This window comes from Tachypleus tridentatus, chromosome 13, assembly GCF_004210375.1.
Source record: "Tachypleus tridentatus isolate NWPU-2018 chromosome 13, ASM421037v1, whole genome shotgun sequence".
Classification (NCBI taxonomy): Eukaryota; Metazoa; Arthropoda; class Merostomata; order Xiphosura; family Limulidae; genus Tachypleus; species Tachypleus tridentatus.
In genome coordinates this window covers 214,758,144-214,785,195 of record NC_134837.1, presented here as the reverse complement: position 1 = coordinate 214,785,195, position 27,052 = coordinate 214,758,144, and the positions used below count along the sequence as shown (strand labels likewise).

General features: G+C 32.7%; 1 protein-coding gene across 1 annotated transcript; it reads right to left on the bottom strand.

Moving 5' to 3' along the window:
• Positions 1-7,774: 7,774 nt before the first annotated feature.
• LOC143238958 (uncharacterized) lies at positions 7,775-9,509 on the bottom strand. The gene is made up of 3 exons (XM_076479633.1): positions 9,492-9,509; positions 8,989-9,106; positions 7,775-8,228 (listed from the first exon to the last, which is right to left on the bottom strand). The coding sequence occupies exons 2-3, from the start codon at positions 9,064-9,066 to the stop codon at positions 7,863-7,865; spliced, it is 444 nt and encodes a 147-aa protein (XP_076335748.1). The 5' UTR covers positions 9,067-9,106; positions 9,492-9,509; the 3' UTR covers positions 7,775-7,862.
• Positions 9,510-27,052: the final 17,543 nt, after the last annotated feature.

Sequence of the window (27,052 nt, the reverse complement as noted above, 5' to 3'; positions counted from 1 at the left end):
TGTGAACAGAATGCTCCTCGCTTTTCGTGATCTCGGGTGCAACATGAGCATCAAGCTTCATTTTTTGAACAGCCACCTTGATAAGTTCCCTGACAACCTGGGGGCTGTGAGTGACGAACAAGGAGAACGATTCCACCAAGACCTAAAGGTCATGGAAGAACGCTACCAAGGGCGCTGGGACAAAAGTATGATGGCTGACTACTGCTGGAGCATTAAACGAGATTGTCCAGATGAAGTGTACAAACGCAAAAGTTACAAACGCAAATTCCTACCTGAATAAAATACACAAACAAATTGATAAGCTATTCCTATAATTTCCTATCATAACGAAAAATTAAAAAATAAATAAAAATGTCAAATTGCATAAAATCTGTAGCTTGCAGACAAAAACCGACCTCAGATTTGAAATCAACACACTCAAATTGACTATAGAAAGATCTTTTTTTAAATGCAACAAAATGAGTGTTCCCCAGTGTTATTAGACTTTGTAACACGATATCTTGGACATTTTTAGTAAAGCTTGTTTGTTTTCTAATCATGCACAAATCAACACAAAGGGTTTCTAACAGTATAACTCAGCAGACATTTTTTCTTTATTAATCCGTCCTCATAAAAGGAATATAAACATAAATATATCGTATTCGTAGAACATATATGTTAATAATATTACATCAGAAAAATATATACAAAACTGATTACAATATTCCTATTATAATACACTACCTATGATTTCACATGGTCTTTACAACAACATAAAGAAATCACTTGGTTGTAAGTATATGAAACATTGTGTTAAGGTAGACTTATTAAGAAAATCAACTTACACAAAATGATATCACCCTTAGTTACCGGTAATTCTGTGAATGTGACTAATTACTTTACAAGAAGATATAAACAGCATTTATTGGAAGAAATCCAAATCATTAAAATCTGTTTAACACACTATTTGAAGCTGTTACAGAATTAAATGGGTTACCTTACTGATTTCGTCACATGATTTAGTGTCGTAATGAAAAGTTTTCTCACCACGCACTCTGTGACGTCCTCCTGTAATGTGTACAAGGTAGAGAAGAGCAAGGGTTAACCAAACGTAGACAGTTCTCACAATGAAATAATTTTGTTTTCCTCTTATACCTCAGACTCTTACCTTTTTCAAAAGATCACTTAAGAAGACTTCTATTGTAAGAAGTTTATACCACAACAATAATAATTGTAATGATAATAAGTTATATCATCTATATAAGTAAACTTTGATACAGGATGACATGAGGAAGGTCATAGGTGTTGGGTTCTGCACTTACCCATCAAATTTCGAAAAACTTCAAATGTTGTACGTCGCTGAGCTCTTGAAAACCATATGTTTTTTTCTGTATCTATACTTTTATGTATTTTCATTGCACTTTTAATGTTTATTTTGTTAAAAGATATAGAAGTACAATTTCCTGTCCTTTGTTACAAATGAATATTTATTTTACCCGTCTAACTGACGGGTACTCCAGCTAGTGCTATATAAAAGTGTAGTTTCAATCTACACACATATCTTCACTTTCGTAAGAGACTTTGAACGATTTCTAGGTAAGCATTCTTTATGAGTCAATCTCTCGCTCGGTAAATTGTAATATAAAAACATATGTGTTAACTAAATTTTATATCATGTAACTTCTGCCATAACTAGTTCACAGCCAGGACTGAGGTACGCACTATCCTCTAACTATTTATTTAGGGATATAATTAAAGTTAATTTAGAGAAAATCCACGTAGAGCTTTCTGCTGTATCGTGCACAGGGAATCGAACCCCGGATTTCTGCATGCTAAGTTCCTAAAGTTACCATTTATCGCCGGAGGACAAGTACATTTTGTATTACAACAATAACAAAATTGCAAAAACATCTGTTTTGAATAATAAGGAAAGCATAGTTTAAAAGACTTTGAAACTTTCAAAGCACTTCTTGCATATGAAAAGGTATTTAGAGACAATGCGATGAAGGAAATTTGACCAAACAAGTAATAATTATAAATACATCAATGTTATAAAATATCTTCTGTAATAATTTTACTTTATTTTGTTTTCTATAATTTGTCATTCACCACTGTGATACTACTACGAACAAAGGCAGGATTTTCACCTTGAGAGAAATGTATAACAATTTTTATTTATTGTTAAGAGTAGCTCGACACACGTACAATCTGTGTTTATCCATCGAGAGCATACAAACCCAATTTTTAGAAAAAAGTTACTTTATATTCATAAAATTACATTAATTAATAACGATATATGAAGATCAGAGGGTGTTCTGTTTATACAGTGGTTCCCAACCAGGAGTGCGAGATAACATTTAATTTTTTTTTGTTTATAGTATGTCCTTCATATTCAAAAGTTACTTTTGAGTTTGATTTCTTATTTTTCTTGTTACAGACGTAGCTTTTTACCTTATTACAATAAACTGTCGTTTCTACCGTCACCGCCGCAGACCGAAATGTCAATGTACAACTGTAAACAAACAACACACGAAACGTAAACGCTTGGGTGCACAGACAAACTTGTGGATTGCTATCAACAACAAAGTAACCACGCTTTGAAAATCTCGTAAGAAATAAACAGGAACAAAAGAGTCATTAAATTTAAATTGGTTTATGAACACTTGAACATTTCATATTCAAAGAAATTTCATTTCATGCATGGATGAAAATTTATTTTTTTGTAGGCCATGTAGGGTTTATGCAACGTTTAGTTTGTTGTAATATTTTTTCCTTTTCAAATGTTTCGTTTTTGTTTATATATTGGCCCGGCATCGCCTAGCGCGTAAGGCGTGCGACTCGTAATCCGAGGGTCGCGGGTTCGCGCCCGCGGCGCGCTAAACATGCTCGCCCTCCCAGCCGTGGGGGTGTATAATGTGACGGTCAATCCCACTATTCGTTGGTAAAAGAGTAGCCCAAGAGTTGGCGGTGGGTGGTGATGACTAGCTGCCTTCCCTCTAGTCTTACACTGCTAAATTAGGGACGGCTAGCACAGATAGCCCTCGAGTAGCTTTGTGCGAAATTCCCAAACAAACAAACAAACAAATGTTTATATATTATTAAAAACTAATTATAAAAATTTGTTTTGGCCACCTTCACCTTTATTCTTAAATAAATAATTACTGTGAGGGGTGCGAGAACATATTAAATTTTTTAGGGGTGCGGGGCATAGAAAAGGTTAGGAACCACTGTGTTTATATATCCATTTACTGTTTTTATTGTATATGTAAAGGAATTAATATTTATTTTGATATCTATGTTTGTGTCAATCTAATATACACTTAGAAATGCATGCAACTTATACTGTTTAATGAGTATTGCGAAAGGACCGCTTTATCTCTAAATTTGAAGAAAATGCACAAGTGTAAGAAAACAATGCTATATGTGTTTTACATTGTTGCCAACTGAGCTTTCGAGAACCTCGCCTTAAAGTTTATAAATCACAACACGAGACAGTGTAATAAAGTTGCTGGTTTGCTACAATTAGTATTCTATAAATCTCGCAAGCTGTAATTGTGATAAACGCTTATTGATTGAAAACTAGAAATATTTGACCAGGAATGCTTACAGATTTGAAACATTACAAATCGTTTAACTTCAGGGAATAAACTTCAGAAGTTAGTATTTCTAGGAGGACATTGAATATTATCGTGTGTGAAAAAAAAATTGTGGCCTCAGTGAAGCTGTTAAATAGCTTCCCTGTCAAGTAAATTGTACCTTTTTATCACCCTAGAATTAATTCACTTCCCTTCAAACGTCGATAAAATAATCAGTTCCATATCAGATAAAAGACTGTATGGTTTGTAAGTTTGCAACAGGTTTGTATGTAAATTATTATTTATAATAACTGTTAGTATAAATTGTATTGGTATTCGAATATTAAAATATAATAGTGTAAAGAAAGAAACTTGTGTGCATCCGTCTTGTTAGCAAATATCAAAAATTGAATATATATATATAAATTCAATTACTATCTAAATTAAAATTTCCGGCTGTTTCAAAATGTAATACCTAACATAATAAATTGGAGACTTGTCCGAGATTAATTATAATACGACATATACAACAGCCACTTCTTAAATACAGTTAATTCAATTTATCATTCATTTTACTGCGTTTTGATTATACTTTCATTTCGTTATACATAGAGGTCGCATTGTATAGCTGTTGTTGTTCCTTTGAATTCAGCACAAAGCTACACAATGTGGCATTAGCGCTCTTCCCACCAAATGGATCGAAACCCGGTTTTTATCGTCATATCGCTGAGCCACTGGGGGCGCATTGTATAGTTCATAACCACGTTAGATAAAACAATTTGATGATCTGTTATCATTATTAAACATAAACTCACGTTGTATTTCTTTTTCATTCACTTTCTAAATACTGTTTCAAATAATATTGAAGTAAAATATTTTATGTATTTGTGTCTATCTAAATATTAAAAAAGCCTAATATTTTAAAGGCTAATGAACTTGAGGAAATTTTTTATAAAAAGTGAATTTATCCACTTATCAGAGGTTCAGGTTAAACTTTGTACTTGTTTCAACTTGAGACGTTTCGAGGAACAACAAAAGTATCACCAGTCCAACTAGAACGGCAGTACACATTATCTCCGAGTGGTGGAACTTTAAATAAGTTGCTTTAAGGTAGCATTAAGTAAGCTTCCTGAGTAACAAAAAGTACAGGTTGTTTCTTTAATATTTTATGAACGTTTTAATAATTAATAATTTTCATCAATAACAGAGAGAGAGAGACAGGTGAATGAAATGATAAAAATAAGTTATGTATAGAACGATGTTGACCAATAAACAGATAGAAAAAAATAGACTGAATGACCAATAAACTCGTAGTCAGATAAATAGAGGTACGAGTGACACGACATGAACAGATTTATATGTAAATTACTGTACTTTAGCTGATAAATTAAATCTCAAAATACCTCTAAATAGATATAGTTGAATAAGCAAAGGAAAAACAAATATCCTCAAAAGTTTGATGGTTTCAGTTAGCTTAAAAAGAATAATAAATTTATTTTCAGATCCAAAAGAGAGAGTCATTTTTAAAAGGCATTGTTATGGCTGTAATGTTTTAATTTAAGTTATAATGTTTTTACCGAGAGTTGAATTGTATTTGTAAAAACAATATTATCATTAATTTCAGGGTTAGTTTAGTTTTAGTACGTGTTCTTAGCCGAGGACCAATTTATTGGTACGATGATCTCCAATGTTAACAATCTAAATTCTAGTTGTGTGAAACGTCAGGATAGATGATAATCTGAACACGAGATCAATGGCCAATACGACTTTTCCAGATAAGGACAATGTCTTCTCACATGACAAGTACCAGATTCCACTGATGAATATTTCTACATGTAACCTTCAGTCGGATACGTGACTTGGAAGGAGTCTGTGAGCACTGCTGTTCTGTCGTTTTTGTTGAACTAAGTTGATGTGAATTATTTTGTTGAGATTTTTACTTTAAATGTAATGAAAATCTGTGTTCTTATATTTCTTTTATTTCTTATACATTTAATTATCTTGTTCCGGGAGTTGTCGATTTTCGTTTCTTGGAATCACTTCTACAAGTTCTTTATTTGTTAATTTCAAAATAACAGACTCTTAATAATTCTTTATTAAACTCGCAAAACTTTATTATCTTTTATATTTATACTATTGTGAAACAGAATAACGTATTATGAGAAAGGGGCCTGGCATGGCCGAGCGCGTAAGGCGTGCGACTCGTAATTCGCGGGTTCGCGCCCGCGTCGCGCTAAACATGCTCGCCCTCCCAGCCGTGGGGGTGTATAATGTGACGGTCAATCCCACTATTCGTTGGTAAAAGAGTAGCCCAAGAGTTGGCGGTGGGTGGTGATGACTAGCTGCCTTCCCTCTAATCTTACACTGCTAAATTAGGGACGGCTAGCGCAGATAGCCCTCGAGTAGCTTTGTGCGAAATTCCAAAAAACAAACAAACATTATGAGAAAGTCCTACAAAGTAGTTCTTCAAGTAGTACATGTTTAAGAGCTGACGTTTACCATTTTAAATCATTACATCTCAATTATATTGCAAGAAAAAGGTCGGTGTGGACCTTTAATCTGTTGTTAAAACTTATGATGTAGGTAACTTGGATATACAAATTGTTTGATAAATCACGAACAAAATATGTAAAGCATACTAAAATAATATAAATAACAAATTGGTTTGGTGAATTGGATCTAATTAGAAATACATTAGGTGTGAAAAACGGTGAGTTTTTAGAAAAGAATTCATTATGTGACTTAAAATAATGAAAAGAAAATTGGCAACCAAACTGGTAGCTACACTTGTAGCATTGATAAGAACTTTACAGCAAATATCCGTTCATTAGTTAGCCAGGCTTACTAGATATTTACTTACGTGTTTATTAGTCTTTATAAATTTTCTACATGTTTCGCGTTTTTACTTTTATGAAAATTATTCACTTAATCATAATATTTAAAAAATATTATCGAGAAAGGAAGAAAATGTTTAACAATACCCACTGGATACCAGTTTCATACTCCGCGGAGCATAATTTAAAAAGCCATGCTCTAGTGAACAATCAAACATTGTTTGATTGTTGTTAACTCCTTAGCTACACAATTCGTTATTTGTGGTGTACCAACCCAAAGTATGAAAGTCCAATTTTTGTTCTTACATCTAGAGGCCTACACCTGGGAGGCACTACCAGAGATAGACAAAGATAAACTGGAGAACATAACTGATATTATAATGTGCCATACTTCCGCGTTATATTAGAATGTATTTTAGCTCTCGGAATCTGTTTGTTTGTTATTGTTGTTGTTTTTTATTTATACACGAGAGCTATCTGTACTAGCCGTCCCTAGTTTAGCAGTGTAAGACAAAAGGTAAGACAGCTCGTCATCTCCACCCACCGCCAACTCCTGGGATACTTTTTTACCAACGAATAGTGGGATTCACCATTACATTATTACGACCCCACGACTGAAAGTGCTGGCGTGTTTGGTTTAATGAGAATTAGAGCCCGCGACCCTCAAAATACGAGTCGAGGGCCTTAACCACCTGGCTATGCCGGGCCTCACGGAATGTGTACTAAAGAAAATGTACTTTGTCATCAGCTCGTCCTATAATGATTCTAATGTTAAGAAATGCAATAATCAACCAGAAACTGGTTAATGTTCGTTGATACAAAATTAGCTGTCATTGTTGAAGACCGCTTTAGTTGCTAAAAGAAAGTTCAATTGGACAAAACTGATGTTATTTAAAGCGAAACAAACTGTACAAGAATGGAAATGAAGGAACCTACACACATTAAAACTATAAATTCTGGATCAAAACACAGCGAGAATTTTGACTAAGGTATAATACACATCGGAAAACTCTGAAATAAAATTGTTATGTTTTAGAATTATTTTTGAAAAAGTTATTTCCATTCTGTCAAAAATTCAATATCTATTATAAAATGCCAAGACCCCTTTTGGTCCTCAGATGTTTGGGTTAATCCTAATATTACAGGATCTAATATTTCAAATCTGTGGAGGATTATATCATCTTGAAGCTGCTACAGCTTTTAAACAGCGGGAATGTTGTAGGTAGCAGCACCAAATGCTAACGTTTAAGGGTTAATGTTGCTTTAAATAACGTTCTTAAATTATAGTTTTTAGTTTGTTGTTAAGTATGAAGCTACACAATGGACTACCTGTAATGTGGTCACTACTAGTATTAAAAATCAAAGACTTTTATAAAGCGATTGTAATTTATTTGAGAAATAATCATGTTTTATTCAAGAATGAGAAAAAATAAAATACAACTGTGTCTGTGGTAAAATGAAGTTAATATAAAATTCAACGTTCTATAACAGATCCAGTCGAAATATTATTGATGGCAATATCTGAATAAGTCTTGATTTTGTTCCAGTCAAAACAGAAGGCGTTGAAAGTATCAGGGTTAGCAATATGTCTTTTCACTCCATTACTCAGTAAATATACAGCTGGTCCACTTCCCTTTATAAGTTCTGCACCATTGGAAAGAGAGTCACAATTACAAATGTGTTCTACTAATACATTCGTTTTAATACATTCCCAGGTTTTGTAGAGATTGTTGTAAGTGGGAGGATTTGGCACCCAGTGTCGACACCCATCTATAATTTGGTAAACTTCTGGTTTTGAAGGGTGTTTCATCAGTGTTCCATCCAGAGTATTATCTGTTACTGTGGAAGATAACATGAAAATAACATAATTAATTGTGTTAAGTTATAGTATATATATATATATATTATGAGCGTTAATAAAATATTTGTTTACAGGGAGAAAGTCGGACGTAAATATACACAGACATAAATAAAGGGTTTAAAGTTCCCTTTTACGACTTCTAAATAAATTATGAAAAATAAAAACAAGTTTCAGGATAAAATAGGCACAATAACCTTTACTCTATGTATACGAACTGTATAAATATTTCTTAAAGCAGCATACTCTAAAATTTTTTTTTTTTAGAATTGTTCAAAGAGATATCATGTTTAAAAAAAAAACAGTTTTTCCATTGAAATATTAGGTATTTCACCATGATCACTAAGCATAGAAAATATAATATTTAGCAAACTACATTTAAAATAAATACTATAGAATTGTACTGATAGGCGAAATGTTCCAGTCTTACAGTGAAACTGATATTATAAAATATCTAAGTATTTTCAACAGTTTCTCACCAGTGGAGACACCAGCAGCAGTCAAATAAGTGTAACAAGGTTAAAAGCTGACTGTATGGCCAAATATTTCATAAAAAACTTATTTCTTTCACAGAAAGAGGAGAAACAGAACTTGTGAAGTTGGATAACTGATGAGCAGACACAAACCTCCATCAAGACACTTAACATCTTTTCATCTTAACATAACGATACCACATATCATCCAAATCTGTTTAAAAAGTTGTTAGAAAATGTAACAAAAGGAAATGATTCAGTGTCTTATCACATGTGCAGTCACCCTCTCTTGTAATGTGCATCAGGTAGAAAAGAAAGAGAGTTAACCAGATATTAACAGTTCTCATCTTGAATGAATTTTTTTTTTAGTTTTGTTCTTCTCGATTTCTGTAGAAAGGTAAAACAAAATATTTCTTAAATAATTTAGCCTTCGATTACAAAGACCCAAACATTGTTTCCTACGTGATTCACAACACATTTTTACTGACTTAAGAATTTCTCAGACATAAAATCTAAAATCTGAGGTGAGTTTATATATTAAGAAAATATATGACACCTAAAAAAACATCTTAAATTAAAATTTCTTTATAATTACAAGTCATTATCGTACACCAATAAATGTGTAATTGTTTTAAGATTAAGGCCTCAAACTTCTCTGATCTTTTGCAAATTACAAAGCGTTAACAGAAAACCTTCTATCAGGCTTAACCTCTATTCACAAATATTGCGTGTTGAAAACGATAGATAATTAACAGACTGAAGAGAAATACACCTTTCGAATGCTCAGACCACAATGATTCCTAATAAACCTCCAACTTGCCGTCTGCTGACGCAATGAATGTTGCTCCTGACGAAACAGGTTTAAAACAAATAAAACTTATCTCGCAATGGTAAAATTAGAGCTTCCATTAGTTGTTTGGAATCAACATGAAAAATACGTAGAGTATAGCCTAAAGTAAAAAGGTAAGGAACTATTATCTCTCCTCATTTGAATAAAAATCAAAGTATCACTAAACTTACGTAACAGTCTGCAACAGTATACGTTGTATATATAATCACACTATTTCACTTCCGAAAGATACATTTGTTATTTAAGGAAAATTTGCCCATCACTGGGTTAAATGTAACTAGGATTCCAGAAAATATATTCATAAATAAGTTATGGAATTTTGTACAACAGTGTCATTAAAACTTTCTTACGTGTATATTTATAAAACAGCCTACGATGTGAAGGTGAAAATTTTAAGTTTTCTTTCTTCTTTTCGAATAATACAAATTATTATTAAACTTGTCCAGCCCTTCAGTGGTACCGCGGTATGTTTTTGGATTTGCAACAACAGAAGCCGGGTTTTGATATCTGTGGTGGGCTGATAGCTCATTATATAGCTTTGTGTTCAAGTATAAAGAACCAAAAAATCTCGTCCAATCACTTTGAACATTTCATTGTTAAGACACAAAAGCTAGCTTATTCCTTCTTCGTGTTTTTTAAAGATAGCTCACCTAGCTCAACAACATAAATGATCTTTCATGTAATCTAGCTAACAGACAAGTGCTTAAAAAATAATTTTCACATGTTGCTCGCGCCAAACCAGACATGAGAGTAGTCAAAGACTTGATGGTGGGTGGTGTTGACTAGCTGCCTTCCCTCTAAACTGTGAACTGTTAGCGCAGATATCCCTGGAGTAGCTTTGGACATATACAAAACTAACCGAACCAAATACTAGAAATTGATGTCACATATCCGGGTCGGTTAGGATTCACACATTTAAGATTATGCCTTATGCAGATACATTCTAGTACGGTAATTGCTAAGTCACAACAAACCCTGAATATGTAGACAAACAATAAAATACAAAAACACTTCTACCCCACTAACAAATACAATTCAAAGCAAAGTATTAGAATGTTCAACATACCAACCATATACATGGCTACTACAAATTGTTTTAATTTTACGTTTAAGTAATAATGATATGCTTAATAACTTATGTATTGAATAGCTAACAGCACAGCACTACGTTAAATGTTTAACGGGAGCAACTTATAAACGTTCTCCTTGTATGATAAGTTCTAACATTTGTCAGAAGATCCTGGAAAAATACTTGGTATTAACGTTTATTGTATTCTTTGAATCCAATGGTTTTTGAACCCCATTATACCAGAAACACTAAATTCAATATTTATTAGATGTTGTTAAACTGGTATAAGGTATTCTATTAGCCGTTAGATTTTCAATGATAACTGTATAAGATTTTGATATTTTGTTTTCTTGTAACAAAGCCACATGGGTTTATCTGATGAGTCCACCGAGGGAATCAAACCCTTGATTTTAGCGCTGTAAATTCTTAGACTTACCGCTTGACCAGCGGAGTACATATAAGATTGTCAAAAAAAACATTTTACTAATATTCCTGCTGACCACAATATGTGATACACGTTATGAAACTAAAGTTATTTATGGATTCTATGTTCACAAGCTTTGTATAACAATATCTAAATGTACAAATTATCATGGAGGTATAGTGTTCAGTAAATAGCTTGAATTGTGTTTGTTTTTTACTAAAAATGTTCTAATTTGTGTAAAATTTAACATAAGCCTCGACAATTCTGAAAGCACATAAATTTCATTCGGTCTATAACTGTAAACTGGCAAATCAAAAAGTTAAATTATTAGACTTTGTAACATGATATCTTGGACATTTTTAGTAAAGCTTGTTTGTTTTCTAATCATGCACAAAGCAACACAAACGATTTCTAACATTATAACTCAGCAGACATTTTTTTATTAATCTGCCCTCATAAAGGGAATATAAACATAAATACTCCGTATTCTTACAACAGAATATGTTAATAATATTACATAACAAAATAATATATATATATACAAAACTAATTACAAGATTCCTATTATAATACACTGCCTATAAGAATACTAATGAGAAATTTGACAAATAACAAGACTGTAAACACTCACATGAAACTTAACTAACTTCTCACAGAGTAAATATCTCTGTAGACCCTCACTTACCAACTAGTAAGACAGTAAGCACTGACACAAAGTATTGGTATAACTTGTCAAACTTCAGCATGATGGGATAACAGGATGAAATCAAAGTTTGTCCACGCTCTCTATTTTTAAACTAAACTAGTATAATAAATTCTGACAGATTAATATATAGATTAAATGATGGATGTGGTAAACAGGCGGATATTTTTTCTCTTCCAAAACAATTGAAAGAGTTAAAACTATATGATAAATAAGAACGAACCCAAAACATGAATACACACAAACACAAAAACGGACTCTTCGAAGAAGCTATGTTTGGTTTATTTCATTATATGGGTAAAACCCGTGCTACGTTTTAAAATTCATAATCACAGGTAGAAATTACGTTAAAAAATATAAATTATATCAGCAGTGGGTTTACATATACACAAGACAGGCAGAATAACATTCACTATAGTAAAATATGTATAAACTCTAGGTTTTCACACGGGTGCAACAACGTTCATGACAGCAGAAATTAGATCAAGAATGGGTTAATATATACACTTGTACGCAGTTTAATTGTAATATTCCATCACAACATTGGTCATTCAGACTTCTCTATTACAGAAGGCTTAGTTTCTTTGTAGTGTTAATAACTGATATTAACTAAGTGTCACTAAAATTTAAATTAATCAGTACTTGTTGTCAACGACCTCTTATAAGCAAATATTTACAAACATAAAATTTTGTATTTCGAAATACATATTCGTTAAGTACACCTGGAACATACTTGTGTCCAAGTTGAACATTCCAATATTTTTACAGTAAAACCCATTATTATACATCTTTTTATGGTGTGTTTTTAAGTAAACGTTTTAGTCCAGAAATTTATAGCCAGGCGTCTCTCAGTGGTTAGTGTCCCCGGATGGTAGATCCGAGACTCCAAAGTTCGTATCATGTTATAAAAAAAGACGTTATGAACTATGGGATTACAGATCTACTGTGATGTATTGACAAATATCTTTATTAGAGCAAACAAGAGTTGCCCAAGAGTATGCTGTGGTACTGTTTTGTTTGTTATTAAGAAAAATTTACACAAATGAATGTGTTCTGCTCACCACGAGTATCGAAACCTTCTTTTTGTGAAATAAGCTTTCACAAGCTTTCACGGAGAATCAGCTTTCTTATATTTAGCCTATCGTCTCAAAATTCGTGAGCTATATGCCTTTTATTTAGATTTGTGCGGAATTTTGAAAGAAAGAACACAAAGATTGAAGATTTATATACTTTGAAATGTTTAATTTTTATTTTGCGTCAAAAATGGGTAATACGATGAAGGAGCGTCATTTCACGAAACCTTTTATTTATTTATTTTATAGACGTTTTATGGAATTTACGACTGTAAGACGAAAACTACTTTTATTGAGGTAAAACTATTCATTGCGATGTCCATAATAGCAGTTGGTGTTAAACAGTGACAACATTCCTGATAATATTTTGCATCTTTATAGAGGTTAGTTCAAAATCCCGAATAATCGGTTTTAAACGTAACTTTGGAAATCGTAAAAATACAAACAAAACATATAAACAGAATTTGACATTAATTTTTATTTCCGCAGATGGAAAATCCGAGAGTCTACATGTCGTCCTTACCCGGTTTATGAATAGTTGCAAATCTTTTTCTAAATGGTCCGAGTTCCCCAGACTCATCCATATGACTTTCGTTTTCAGTGTTAGACGCGACAAAGGGAATTTAATTATATCTTCTTCTGTTCTATAAACATTAAACATGCTAAAGAGATATTTGTTCTTGTAAATTGAAGAGTACACAGATTGCTACGAAGAAAAACGACATTTTTTAATCTTTGTTTGGAAATGATGAGATTATGGATATTACATACTGATAGCTCCCGGTAACTCCGGAGGCGCTCAGTAGGAGTGACAAGGAGAACTTGGAGGGATGGATGACCTATGCTCTTTATATCAATTTACTCGCCTTTAGCACTAGTATCCATTTCTTGGACAATTTTCAATTCAATATTGTATATAGTTCTTCAAGTACGTAGAATTTCACTTCACTATATATATATGCACCTAGGGTTCATTTTATAAACCACATTATAGTTTGGGATCTTTTCAGATAGTGCAGCATTTTTGTTTATTATTTTATAATTTATTTTTGTTTTGGCTTGTTTTTAGATTATAACAAACTAATATTAGTTTGTTATTTGTTTATTATTTTATAATTTATTTTTGTTTTGGCTTGTTTTTAGATTATAACAAACTAATATATTATTATCTATATATATATAATTGCACTTTACTGTGTACAACTTCCTCTACACTACATTACATTTTAACGTTTTCATGTTATTATGTACAATTTCTACTTCATAACGTTTTATTATTTATTTACAGTGTGGTATTTTCAGAAGTAGTCTGAACGAAATCTCAGATTACATTACTTGTACACTGTAGGTTTTTCTTTTGTCTCTTTTTTTAGCAATGAACTGAAGCACACATGATGTGTCACCTGTTTATGGCATCCTCTATCCATATTTGGGTATGTCTGTCAGAATGAAATGATAAACCCCTTCTCTTGCAAAGTGTCTGTCGAGTAGATTCACATTGCGCCGTCCCTAGCCTAATATTTCTGAAGAATATGAAACACCATATTGCAACTAAATATTATTAGTTTAATTTTTTTCCAAATTTGACCAGGTATACATTGTACACACTGAGGATGGCGACAGAAGGAGAAACAACTCATTGTAGAGGACTCTATATTGCTGAAATATTATAGACATCGGAATTCTGAACCTCATATGAGAGCCGTCGAACGCCCATGAGGATCGTAGTAGCTGATGTTTAAGTACAATAAATATCGCTGTATTGGATATTCTAAATATCCGATCTGTAACATCTTTACGGCCTGTATGTGTGGATATTTTACATCAGAATGAGCTACTACATATCTTTTCAAAAGCGATCAATTTTCGGTGGTATGGCACTACCTACGTATGAAACACTACAAAAACCAAAATGTAGTTTTTGTACATCCAGCTGCATTACGAATTAATATATCAGCTGGGACTATCACGTGACTTGCTGATATGCATATTCAGAACATTTATAATATAACGTTTTCAACTCTTTATATTTGCATGATAGAGGTTCGTTAATAAAGAACATTCTTTTTTTTTGTCTTATTCAATTATAACTACAAAGACTCATCCTAAGATCTAACTAGCCTCTCGTTGGTTACGTGCAATGTCTACGGACTTAGAACCCCAAACTTTGGGTTTCAATACCTCTGGTGAGCAGAACACAGAATGCCCTTTGTGAAGCTTTGTGCTTAGTTATAAACAAGAAGATTTAATTAATAGTAGCAAATTTAAAAATTATAACATTAATTACTAAACCTTAATCGATAATGTTCAGTAAAATCACAGTTTATCTGAAATTTATTCGTGGATCATGTTATTAAAAATTGGCCATATAGTGATTTGAAAAAAACTATTATGAAATTTTTTTACCATTTTTATTAAGAAGTCAGCACACAGGACCGACCACTTAGAAAATTTATAATGATTTTCAAACTAGACTCAAAACTCAGCGCTTTCGAATAATTCGCTATTCTTGTACTTACGATTTGAGACGATTGATTAAATTACATTTATGATGTAGAATCCGTGTGAAAACTGGAAATAAATATATGATATGTTTGTTTGTTTTTTGAATTTCACGCAAAGCTACTCGAGGGTTTTCCGGGCTAGCTTTCCCTAATTTAGCAGTGTAATACCAGAAGGAAATGAGCTAGTCATCACCATCCACCGCCAATTCTTGGGCTACTCTTTTACCAACGAATAGTGGGATTGATCGTCACATTATAATGTTACCAAGGCTGAAAGGGCGAGCATGTTTGATGCGACGGGAATTGAACCCGTGATTCTCAGATAATAAGTCGAACGCCCTAACTCACCTGGCCATGCCGGGCCAGATTTTATATGTAAATGTTTATTTTTTATCCACAACCAACTGACTGAATTGTGTTATTATTTAGTGAAGTGAATGACAGTCCATATTTGAAGTTTCTTTTTTCAGTCAAGTATCCAAACATAATTGTGATAAAATGTAAGAACTGTAAACTTTACACAGGATTTAAGAATTAATTGTACACAAAAACAATTTATAACAGAAAATATTAGAGATTTGTTTTAACCAAACGTCCAGCACCAAAATTTCCCCAGAGTCGTGAAATTAGACACTTTTCAATGAACAAAAATAGTTTCGTTAAAAATGTTTCCAAATAAGGGTTTTTTTTTAGATATGTTGCTGTTGCTAATGGCGTTAAGTTGTCTTTAAAAAAGTTTATGTAGTAGGGGATTAGCTTTCCCCCTCCAGTATAGCCGTAAGTCTACGGACTCCCAGGGCGGCATGACGCCTCGTTGTTTAGCGAAGTTGAACTTGCTGTCTCGGGCTAATTCAAAAGGTAATAAGGTCTTCTGTCTCTGTATCTACTGGCGTGAAACTCGAAGTGAATAGTAAGAACTCGAAAAAATATGAAGCGAAATATAGGTTGTATACACGTAGAATTCAAGAGCCTTTCAGAGGTATATCCTATCTCTACCCTCTCCAATATGCAATAAAAGTAATTCAAAAGTTGGCGGTATATGTTGTTGATTCTCTAGCTTCCCTGTAGCCTATCAGCTTAAAATCAGGGACCTCTAATAAAAGTAGTTTAAACATGTTCTCTCTTTCAGCCGTGAGTCCTTATAATATCACATCTAATCCCACTATTTATTGCTAAAAGAGTCGCCCAAGGGTTGTAATGACTAGCTGTCTTCTCTCTAATCTAAATTAAGGAAGGCTAGCGCTGATAACCCTCATGTGACTTTGCGCGAAATACAAAACAAACAATACAGATAACGTTTGCGTAACGTTGAAAACGAATGGTAATTAATGAGAATGAAGGTAAAGAGACCTGATCAGTGCTCACACCACAATGCTTCTTTGTAAAGCTACCACTCGTCGTCTGCTGAAACTGGGGTTGTTGCTCTTGACGAAACAGGTTCATATCAATTAAAACTTATCTCGTAAAACTTATTGTTTTGGTCAGTTACTTTATACCAATGCCCCTTTCTCTGTGGCTCACTAATATGTCTGCGTGGTTTCTGGGCAGAACACAGGTAGCTTTTACTGTAGTTCTGTGCTTAATAACAGACAAACCAATTTTATACCAGAGAATGTTGTTTATTTCTTCAAGTAACACTATTTACACAAATAGGAGTAATAAATCTTGGAATTTATCAAACTCATAAACAATCGTGAAACATAACATGACTTTACAACAAGATAAAGAAATCACTTAGTTGTAAGTACATGAACTATTCTTTGAAGGTAGACATATCAAGAAAAACAACTTATATAAAATGATATCACTCTTAATTACCAATAATTCTATGAAAGTGACTAATTACTTAATAGGAAGAGAAAATAGCATTTACTGGAAGAAATAAAGATCATCAAAATTTGTTTAACACATTATTTGAAGCTGTTACAGAACAAAATAGGTTATCTTACTGATTTCGTCACGTGATTTGGTATCGTAACGAAAAATGTCTTACCACATCCTCTGTAATGTGTACAAGGTAGAGAAGAGCAAGGGTTAGCCAAACGTAGACAGTTCTTACAGTGAAATAATTTTGTTTCCCTCTTATAACTCAGACTCTTATTTTATACAAAAAATCCTTTAAAAAAGACTTCTGTTACAGTGCACAATTTTTTTGAAAAGTTTTGCTTCATGAAAAGTATTTGCTGATTGTGACAGGTACCTGGTGGGTGTACACAAATATAGTTTTAGATTTGCTGCATCACGTAGGAACTCTGAGAAATATACAGTTAACTGTTTATCGACAATAACGTATTTAATTGCGTTTATATTTTAAATACGCTTTTAAGTTCAATATAATTAAATGTGTTTTGCTCCTGATTTTCGTTTGTATTCAATGTTCGGTGCATCACGTTGCAGTGTCCAACAGTAGTCAGCAAGCATTGACGGATTACAGTTGTCCTGATATCGTTTTTCTATTATTGCTATTTCCTGGTGAAATATTTCACCGTGTTCGTCACTGACAGCACCGAGATTTGCGGGAAAGAAGTCCAAGTGTGAGTGGAGGAAATGAATCTTGAGTAACATGTTGCACTTCATTGTTTTGTTTGCTTTGAAAAGTCTGTCCAACAGCTGAATGTAATGTGAAGCTCTGTAATTGTCAAGAAAATTTTCAACAACGTCTTAGATGGCTTTCAAGGCAATCTTTTTCGGCCCAACTAACAGATCTTTGAACCGCTTGTCACTCATAACATGTCTGATCTGAGGGCCAAAAAAATGCCCTCTTTGATCTTGGCCTCAATTATTTTTTGGAACATCTGTCTTAAATAACGAAAACATTCGCCTTCTTTATTCATTGCTTTCACAAAATTCTTCATAAGTCCCAATTTTATGTGAAGAGGAGGCAAAAATATCTTTGCTGGGTCGACAAGCGGTTCATGCATCACATTTTTCTGTCCTGGAACTAACTTTTTACGGAGTGACCAGCTCGGTCTAGAAAAATGTGACTCTTTGGCACGACTGTCCCATTCACAGATGAAACAACAGTACTTTATATAGCCGAACTGCATTTCTTAGTAACAGTGCAACGATTTTCAGATCTTCACAGATATTCCAGTTGTACTTGCTGTACTGGATGTACCTGGTGACAGCAAACACCCTTCCTGCATTCTCGGACCCAGTAATTCGGCTTTTGCATTTTGACAGACCCAAATCTCTGATCGGATCGTTTGATTCTAACTGTGTTATGAGATGTGAATCATCTGAGGAGCACGGTTCATAATCCGGATCAATGTCACTGCCAGTTCCCTGCATTGCAGTTTCTTCATCTGGTTCGTCTAAGATCCATTTCTATGGTGGTTTCGGAATTGGAAGACTGTCGTCACGTGGCACGGGTCTCATTGCTGCACAACAGTTGTTTCTCAAATACAGTTAATTCAATTTATCATTCATTTCGCTGTGTTTTGATTATACTTTCACTTGGTGAAACAAAAACGTCGCATTGTATAGTTCATAACCACGTTAGATAAAATAATTTAATGTTCCGTTATCATTATTAAAGATAAACTCACGTTGTATTTCTGTTTCATACCCTTTTTAAATACTGTTTCAATTAATAATGAAGTAAAATATTTTAGATATTTGTTTGTATCTAAATACTGAAATGCCTGATATTTTAGGCTAATGAACTTGAGGAAAACGTTTACAAAAAAAGTGGATTTAACCACGTATCTCTAAGATTCAGATTAAACTTTGTACTTGTTTTTAACTTCATACGTTTCGAGGAACGACAAAAGTGTCACCAGTCCAACTTGGACGACAGTACACATTATCTCCGAGTGGTGGAACTTTAAATATCTTCAGGTTGCTTTAATGTAGTTTTAAGTAAGCTCCCTGAGTAACAGAAAGTACGTGTTGTTTCTTTAATATTTTATGAACATTTTAATAATTAATAATTTTAATGTTTCATCATTAACAGAGAGAGAGATAGAGAGACAGGTGAATGAAATGATAAAAATAAATTACTGTATGTATAGAACGATGTTGACCAATAAACAGATAGAAAAAAAATAGACTGAATGACCAATAAACTCGTAGTCAGATAAATAGAGGTACGAGTAAAACGACATGAACAGATTTATATGTAAATTACTGTACTTTAGCTGACACGTTAAATCTCAAAATACCTCTAAATAGATATAGTTGAATAAGCAAAGGAAAAACAAATATCCTCAAAAGTTTGATGGTTTCAGTTAACTTAAAAAGAATAATAAATTTATTTTCAGATCCAAAAGAGAGAGCCATATTAAGAATTAACACACATAGAGATATTTAAAAACCTTTTACTTGGTTTTAACTTGTATATTTTCGAGAAGAAATTTCAGGCCTTTAAGTTAACAAACTGTGATTTTGACGTACAATTTTTCGGTTAAAGAAAGCAACTGTTATTTGTTTAGGATATAAGCATGTTTTATTTTAAAACTACGAAACAATTAAATACAAGTGTTTTAAATGAAGACAAAGTTAAGGCATCGTAGTCATACGATGTTTATAGAAGATCTCGTGAAAATACCGTTGACAACAAAATCTGAATAAGGTTTAGTTTTGGCCCAGTTGAAACAGAAAGCATTGAAGGTAGCAGGGTTAGCAATATGCCTTTTGACTCCATCACTTAATAGATATACAGCTGGTCCACTTCCTTTGAAAGTAGGTGACATTTACACAAGTTTCGCACCGAAGTATCCGTTTTAATGCACTCTTAGTCTTTGTAGAGGTTTTTGTAAGTTCCTTTTCTTGGCACTTTATGTTTACATCCATCTATGATTTGATAAACTACATAATGTCCAGGATATCGCATCAGAGTTCCATCCAGCGAAGTGTCTCTCTCTACAAAATACAAGGTCATCATCAATGTTTTACTGTAAGTATTTCTGGATTAAATTACTAGTAAAATATTTATGTCTTCAGTAAAGAAAATCAATTATAAACATGGATTTTTAACATTTTTTCTTGTTGTAAAATTTAAAAAATAAGATAAATTTACCAAAGTATGAATTAAATTTGGGATTGGAGTTTTAATTGTTTTTCAGTACTTTTGTAGTAAGAACTCTACCTTGTTTTGAAATTCACAATTTATAATATTCGTGTGTTTTTACTTTTTTGTGTTATACCTGAATAAACTGTGGCGTGTCTGTCCATTGATATGTTTTGCCATCTATCGGGTGGAGATGATATTTAAGTACATGCTTAATTTGTTTATTATTCATAATATACCTGTATATATTTATTTTACGCAAGGATTTTATCGGAAGATCAAAGAGAAGACTACAGTGAAATCAAGAACTGTCTGAGGGTATTGGACCCAATGACTTGCTTTTACTCTAGGCACTTTGACAAACTCAGTCAATCAGTCAACGCAGTCCTTGTTTGTTTTTTTTTCTTTTAGATAAAAAGACTTGTTTAAAAATACTTTTTTTTCACCTTTTCGACCTTTTGTCACTGCAGGTCAAAGAAAAACATCGTTTTTATTGTATCTATGTATCCCAGTGAGTTCTTTATGGAAAAAGTTTTATAAGGCGGAGTTTCTGCCGCCATGTTTTTCCTTGATGATACTTACAGTTAAGTAGCACCGTACATAATGACAAAACATTTTAATGTTCATCGACATTTGATCACAAGAAGAAACTGAAGCAACAATTAAATGAGTGACACAAAATCACACAGGTCATAATATTGCCAACTGTTTGTACAAAGGAGCATCGTTTCTGTTACAGAAAGGGGAATAACAGAGATTAGAAATTGCCAAACACAAACAGACATGAAACTTTATCATGAAACAAAACCCGATTTTGTATCAACTTTATGGTAAATTAATGAAACTCACTAGGTCGAAAATATATTAAAATATTGTAGATATAACGAAAGTATTTATCCTCATAGCAAAGATCACTGATAACGTCACTGTACCTGTCGAAATTTCGGAGAAAATTGTTATTATTTATGCCTCACGATTCCATGAAGGAACATATGGCCGCAATCTCTTGCGAATTTATTAACAGGCTGTTATTTTTAAGTAAGTAGATTGTTAGCCTACCGCACACCCCCAATCAGAAGGAGAAACCTTAGCCGTCCCTAATTTTGCAGTGTAAGACTAGAGGGAAATCAGCTAGTCATCACCACCCACCGCCAACTCTCGGGCTACTCTTTTACTCATAGTGGGATTGACCGTCCCATTATAACGCCCTCACGGCTGAAAGGGCGAGCATGTTTAGCGCGACTGGGATGCGAACCCGCGACCTTCAGATTACGAGTCGCACGCCTAACGCGCTCGGCCATGCCGGGCACATGTTGGAATGACGTCCATTTCTATATACTTCCATTGCCTACCGCATCAATCATAACGAGGTAATATTTTTATAACTATGCAGATTTTTTTATAAATAAGAAGTATTTTTATCGCTCACTAATAAATAAATAAATTGACATTTCCACAAAAATGATGTGTTTCAGATTGAAGCAAAAATAGTTACAGACAAAAATCAGTGAAAACTCATAAGTGTATCAAGACAAAAGCGAGACACTTTCATCGATACCTGATTCGAAAAACAGATGCTTTTATACACTCTATTCTCTGATGTAACGTTGTAATGATAGATCAGTTTTAAACTACAATTTCAATAAAATCCTTTTTCTCATTTATGATGAAGATTATCGAATGTCAAGTTCAAATACATTGTTGTAGAACTGTCAGACACTTCCATCAAAAGCCGTAGACCCAATAGCCTACCAGAAACAAGTAGTTATACATGTCCGGAAGGTGATTATTTTTGTTAGTAATATACAAAGCCATAAAGGATGTTTAAAATTTGTATTCATAACACGTGTCATCAAAGATCATGTTGCTAGGGTTAACTTTTCCATTGTGTGTCATTATAAACCTTGTTATTAGGATTAGTTTGTTTCATTTTGTGTCATCAGAGAACAAGTTGCTAGGGTTAAATTGTTCCATTTTGTGTCATTAGACATCATGTTACAACGGTTAGTTTGTTTCAGTTTCTGTCATGAAGAACCATATTGAGTTTTTTTTTTTTTTCATTTTCTGTCATCAGAGACCATGTTGTTAGAATTAGTTTGTTCCATTTCTGTAATCGTAGACCATGTTTTTAGAAATGGTTTCTTTCATTTTGTGTCATTTTGTGCTGGGATTAGTTTGTTCTATTTTCTGTCATCGAAGACCATGTTGTTAGAAATAATTTGTTTCATTTTCTAGCAGTAGAGACCACGTTGAGTTTGTTCCATTTTGTGTTATCAAAGACATATTGCAGGGATTAGTTTGTTCCATTTTTTGTCATTAGAGATGACGTTACTTAGGCTAGTTTGTTTCATTTTGTGTCATCAAAGACCATGTTGAGTTTTTTTTTTTATTTCGTGTAATCAGAAAGCATGTTGTTTGAGTCGAAAGGTTGGGTCCAAACCTTATTACGATGTAGTTATCTATGAAAATCGTGCAGATGATTTGCTAGTGAACCAGCAGACGGTGTTGTAGATCAACAGATGTCAACATATTTGAATATTTGCTTTAGTCAACAACTTTTTACTTTGCAGTTGAAATGATTATCAGAGCGTTAAAATTAATGCTACATATTTTACACCATGTACTTTGTACCGTTTCACAAGCATATCTTATCACTTACACTCTTCAAAAGTGCTATTTCGCGACACTTTATAAGTAAGTTATTCAAGCTCTATATGCTTCGTTAATTACAATGTATTACACTTTGACTTTACGGTTTAGAAACACACATATAATCGATGACCTGTCATGAACTCAGAGAAATGTTTTAACTAGGCAGTATTTTTATAGCTGATAACTGTGTCTACAATCAACTACTTCAATAAAACCTAATCTGTGATTTAACGTTCTAATAACGATTCAGTTTTAAATTGAAGTTTGAATAAAATTCATTTTCTGCTGGGTGGTGAAAATTATTGAATGTCAAATACGAATGCATTGTTGCAAAACTGTTAGCAATACATAAAGTCATAAAAGATGTTGTACATTTCTAAGGATATCGTAAAATAGTTGAATAATATATAAATCATAAAGGATATTTAAAGTTCTAATACTATAATAATACACCTGAGTGATAGATAAAGTTATAGAAGATATTTGCTCTTCTAAAGTCATTACAGAATACCTAAATATCATATAAAGACGTTAAAAGTCGTTAGGTTTGATATTTGTGCAGAAATAACTTAAATTCTTATTACCATTTGCAATAGCACACTGCTTGGATGGCTCAAAAGAGTGATCAGCTATTACCCCAAGATATTTTTCTTTCATAACATGGTAATAATTATTCCCATCAAAATTGTATTTATAATTCAAATTATGATACCCCACGCGCATTATCTAGCATTTTTCACAATTAAAACACATCTGCCATTTATTTTGTCAGCTCAAGTCATGGAAATCCTTTCCTCAAGTAGCACTATCCTCTTTACATTTAGCAACATCCAAGACCTAAACGTCATAACCAAATTTTATTTATTGGCCATTTCTTCATCTGTTAAACTGAGGTAACTCGAAGAGAGCAAAGTTCCTAAGACTGAACCCTGAGGTTCCCCTTGTGTGACAGTAATCTAGTTTGACTGAAATCCATTTATTACAATCCTCTAATTTATTCCATCCAGCTACTCTCCTCTCTAAATAGCTTTGCGTCCTCTGACGTCACTTTAATAAACTATGACGATTCTTCAGTCTCTCCTTGTACATCAGGATTGGGAAACTTATTTTCCACAATGGCCACAGCTGTGTCTAAAGAAAACAACGTTCGCAGCATTATTAAAAAAAATAATTGAAAGATATTAGTTGAATCAAAATAATTACATTTCAACTAACCTTTAATGCGGAAAGTGACGGGGTTTTAATCAACAAGTTTTGGCTTGATATCTATGCTCAATGAGTAGTTATGTGATTAATTAACAACTTTTCAAACTTTCATAATTTCAACTTTTACTTTATGAGGCATATAACAAAATGAAAGTTTTCTTTTAGAGATACCATACGAAAGTCTTTATATTCTGTGACAACAACACATATTTCACAGTATTGAGTTTCATACACTGTATCTGATGAAAACCAAAACAAAATTCAGATGTATCCATTCAGCATCCATGAAAATGATTATAATTTCTCAGAAAGTCTTAGAAGTTTGGTTTCTTGTACTTAAATGTGATTTTATCTTCTGGGGTAAAATAGTTCAAACTGCAAGTAGAAACAATTAATTCATGTGTGGGAATTCTTTTATATTTAAAAATAAGTTTGAAAGTATTTTTATGTTCTTTTCTGTGTTAAAATATTTATTTCTTTTAAAAACAACATACTTTTAATTTCTACTTCTTAATTTAAAGGTTTCTTTTAAGTTATTAAGTGAACCATTATTGTAACATTACTAATAATATCTTCATATTAGTTTTACATACTTCGAAAGACTTCCTTGGATATGAAGTTGATCGTTTGTGTGCGGTAGAGATGGAGTTTCGCATACTTTTACATTTTGTTTATATGTTGGATCCCGTGCTGTTTGCTACGGTGGTTAGCCCTATAACCAAGATTCATTTTTACTGAAGTCTAATTTGAGTTTCAAATGTCACATTCAATTATATATAAGTATGTTCAAGTGAGTGAGAACTATACATCATGGAAGGCTTAAAATTCTTTGAAACAGTAATGATAAATGTAAAGTATTATATTGCTTATGTCTCTAACTTTAAAAAAACAAAAATAAAGAACCTGACCTGCTGTTCTCTAGCTATTTACAACTATCTAGTTTGCATAACGGTAACACTTAATTGTTTTCTTTGACCTCCAGAAGCAATTCATAAACATTAGTAAGAAACTTGTATCAGTATTCATGTTTGTCAAAGAGTATCTGAGCTTCTCAGTTTTCCTCATGCATCACCAGGTAGCTGTTAAACAATTAACTTTTGATACCTTGGTAGGTTTTCTTTAGCTTTAGAAAATAATGTGTCCTGGATATACGAGTTTTAATTAGTGTTATATTATACATAAAAGTTGACCTTTCAAATCTGAAAAATATTTCCAGTATTAAAAAACAAATGGAAACAAAATGTACCAATCCAGCACTTATAAAAATATAATAGATTAGTCAGAAAATTTATATTTATTATTACACACCAGAAGATAGTTAGGGTGCCAACATCAACATCCAAAAACTAAACCAAAAAAGTGAATGTTAAATAACTTTTTTTTCTAACTTTAATTACATGAGATTCCGTGGCAACTTTCCAGTATTATTAATTGTTCTGTTATATATCTGATATTTTTATTAGAATATTATTGCCATATGGCTAAAACAGGTTTCAATAGGTGAGCCTATGCGTAGTTAGAAACGTAGCACACATGTCAAATAGAGACTGTATGTAGACATATTGAGATTTATTTCTTGGCTAAGCCTAAATATATTTACTTAACTAATTACATAATAATAAATAATAATAAAAGAATGACATAAATCTCTAAAAACTGTATACTAATTTCAAGATTAGCTTTCATTGAAGCAAAGATATTAAGCGTAAAGCATTATTATATCTCCAACTTCAATGTGTCAACTTCCAAGTATCAATGAACATGCCAAAAACGTATATATAGACCTAATTGGCTTTAGGACATCTGCTTTGTTTTATTATTAGCAACGTAAGCATAGGCTTAGGCCTGTAGTATAAATATAAATTGCTCATCATTTGTATTGATAAGGAAGATATAAATGCCCTACAAATCTTTTCACACTTCTATATGACTGCTAACTAGTTTTGACCAAGATATTCTACTATACACAGCATTATCATGAAAACTACATTAACTTTTTACATATGCCCAACAAGGAATCCAATACTAATCAATATTTCTTTCTTTCTGAACTCAGTTCATACCGACCAAAGGACTTACGACCTCATTGACACTATAAATATAAGAAATCCTAAATATGCAATAGTATCGGTTCATCAAAATATAAATTTATTCATGAAGAACTTCAAATCTTAATCTAGTTTAAAATTACATCAGCCTTCATAGTGGATAATGTTGTATTATCTACCCTGACCATGAAACAATTGCCTCTACATTTTACACGCTAATCCTTTTAGAGTTTTATGCATTTGACATGATTTTTACAGATAGTTGACACCATGTATGCATTTATTTCATGCTCTTTTAAGTAAGGTATGAAAATAAAGACCATACACTCTTGAGTAAATCACTTTTTATAATGTTCATTCAAAAACACTTTTGACAATTATGGTTCTGGTTTTACTTTGATGGCATAAAACTTCTTTCCAAGTGTCTTTGTAGTTTGCTGAAAACTAAGATAGAAAAAACATTTTACTAAACATTGAATGAAATATCTCAATACTTTTTTTATGGATTACTTCCATACCCTCATAGAGTTATGCCTAGCTATGCCTGTCCATACTAAGTATTGAAGAAGATGCTTGAGTAATGTGCATGTGAACTATACATTTCTAGGATTCAATATAAACAGTTGCTTTGTGATAGTTATTTAATCCTTTACAGTGATGTAGTGACACACACTGAGAAAAGCTTCACTCAGTAAGTCAACAAAGGATTGGAGACGTGTCTGAACATGTCTCATGATTTTCTGTTGATTATGCGTTTGCTTAGAATTAAAAACAATGTTACACAGTGTTTTTT

Bases quoted from the DNA above. Each gene is read 5' to 3' on its own strand.
- LOC143238958 (XM_076479633.1), bottom strand. From the start codon at position 9,066: ATGAGAACTGTTAATATCTGGTTAACTCTCTTTCTTTTCTACCTGATG. The intron at 8,229-8,988 runs GATAAGACACTG...TTATCTTCCACA, and splicing joins GAGAGGGTGACTGCACATGT to GTAACAGATAATACTCTGGA.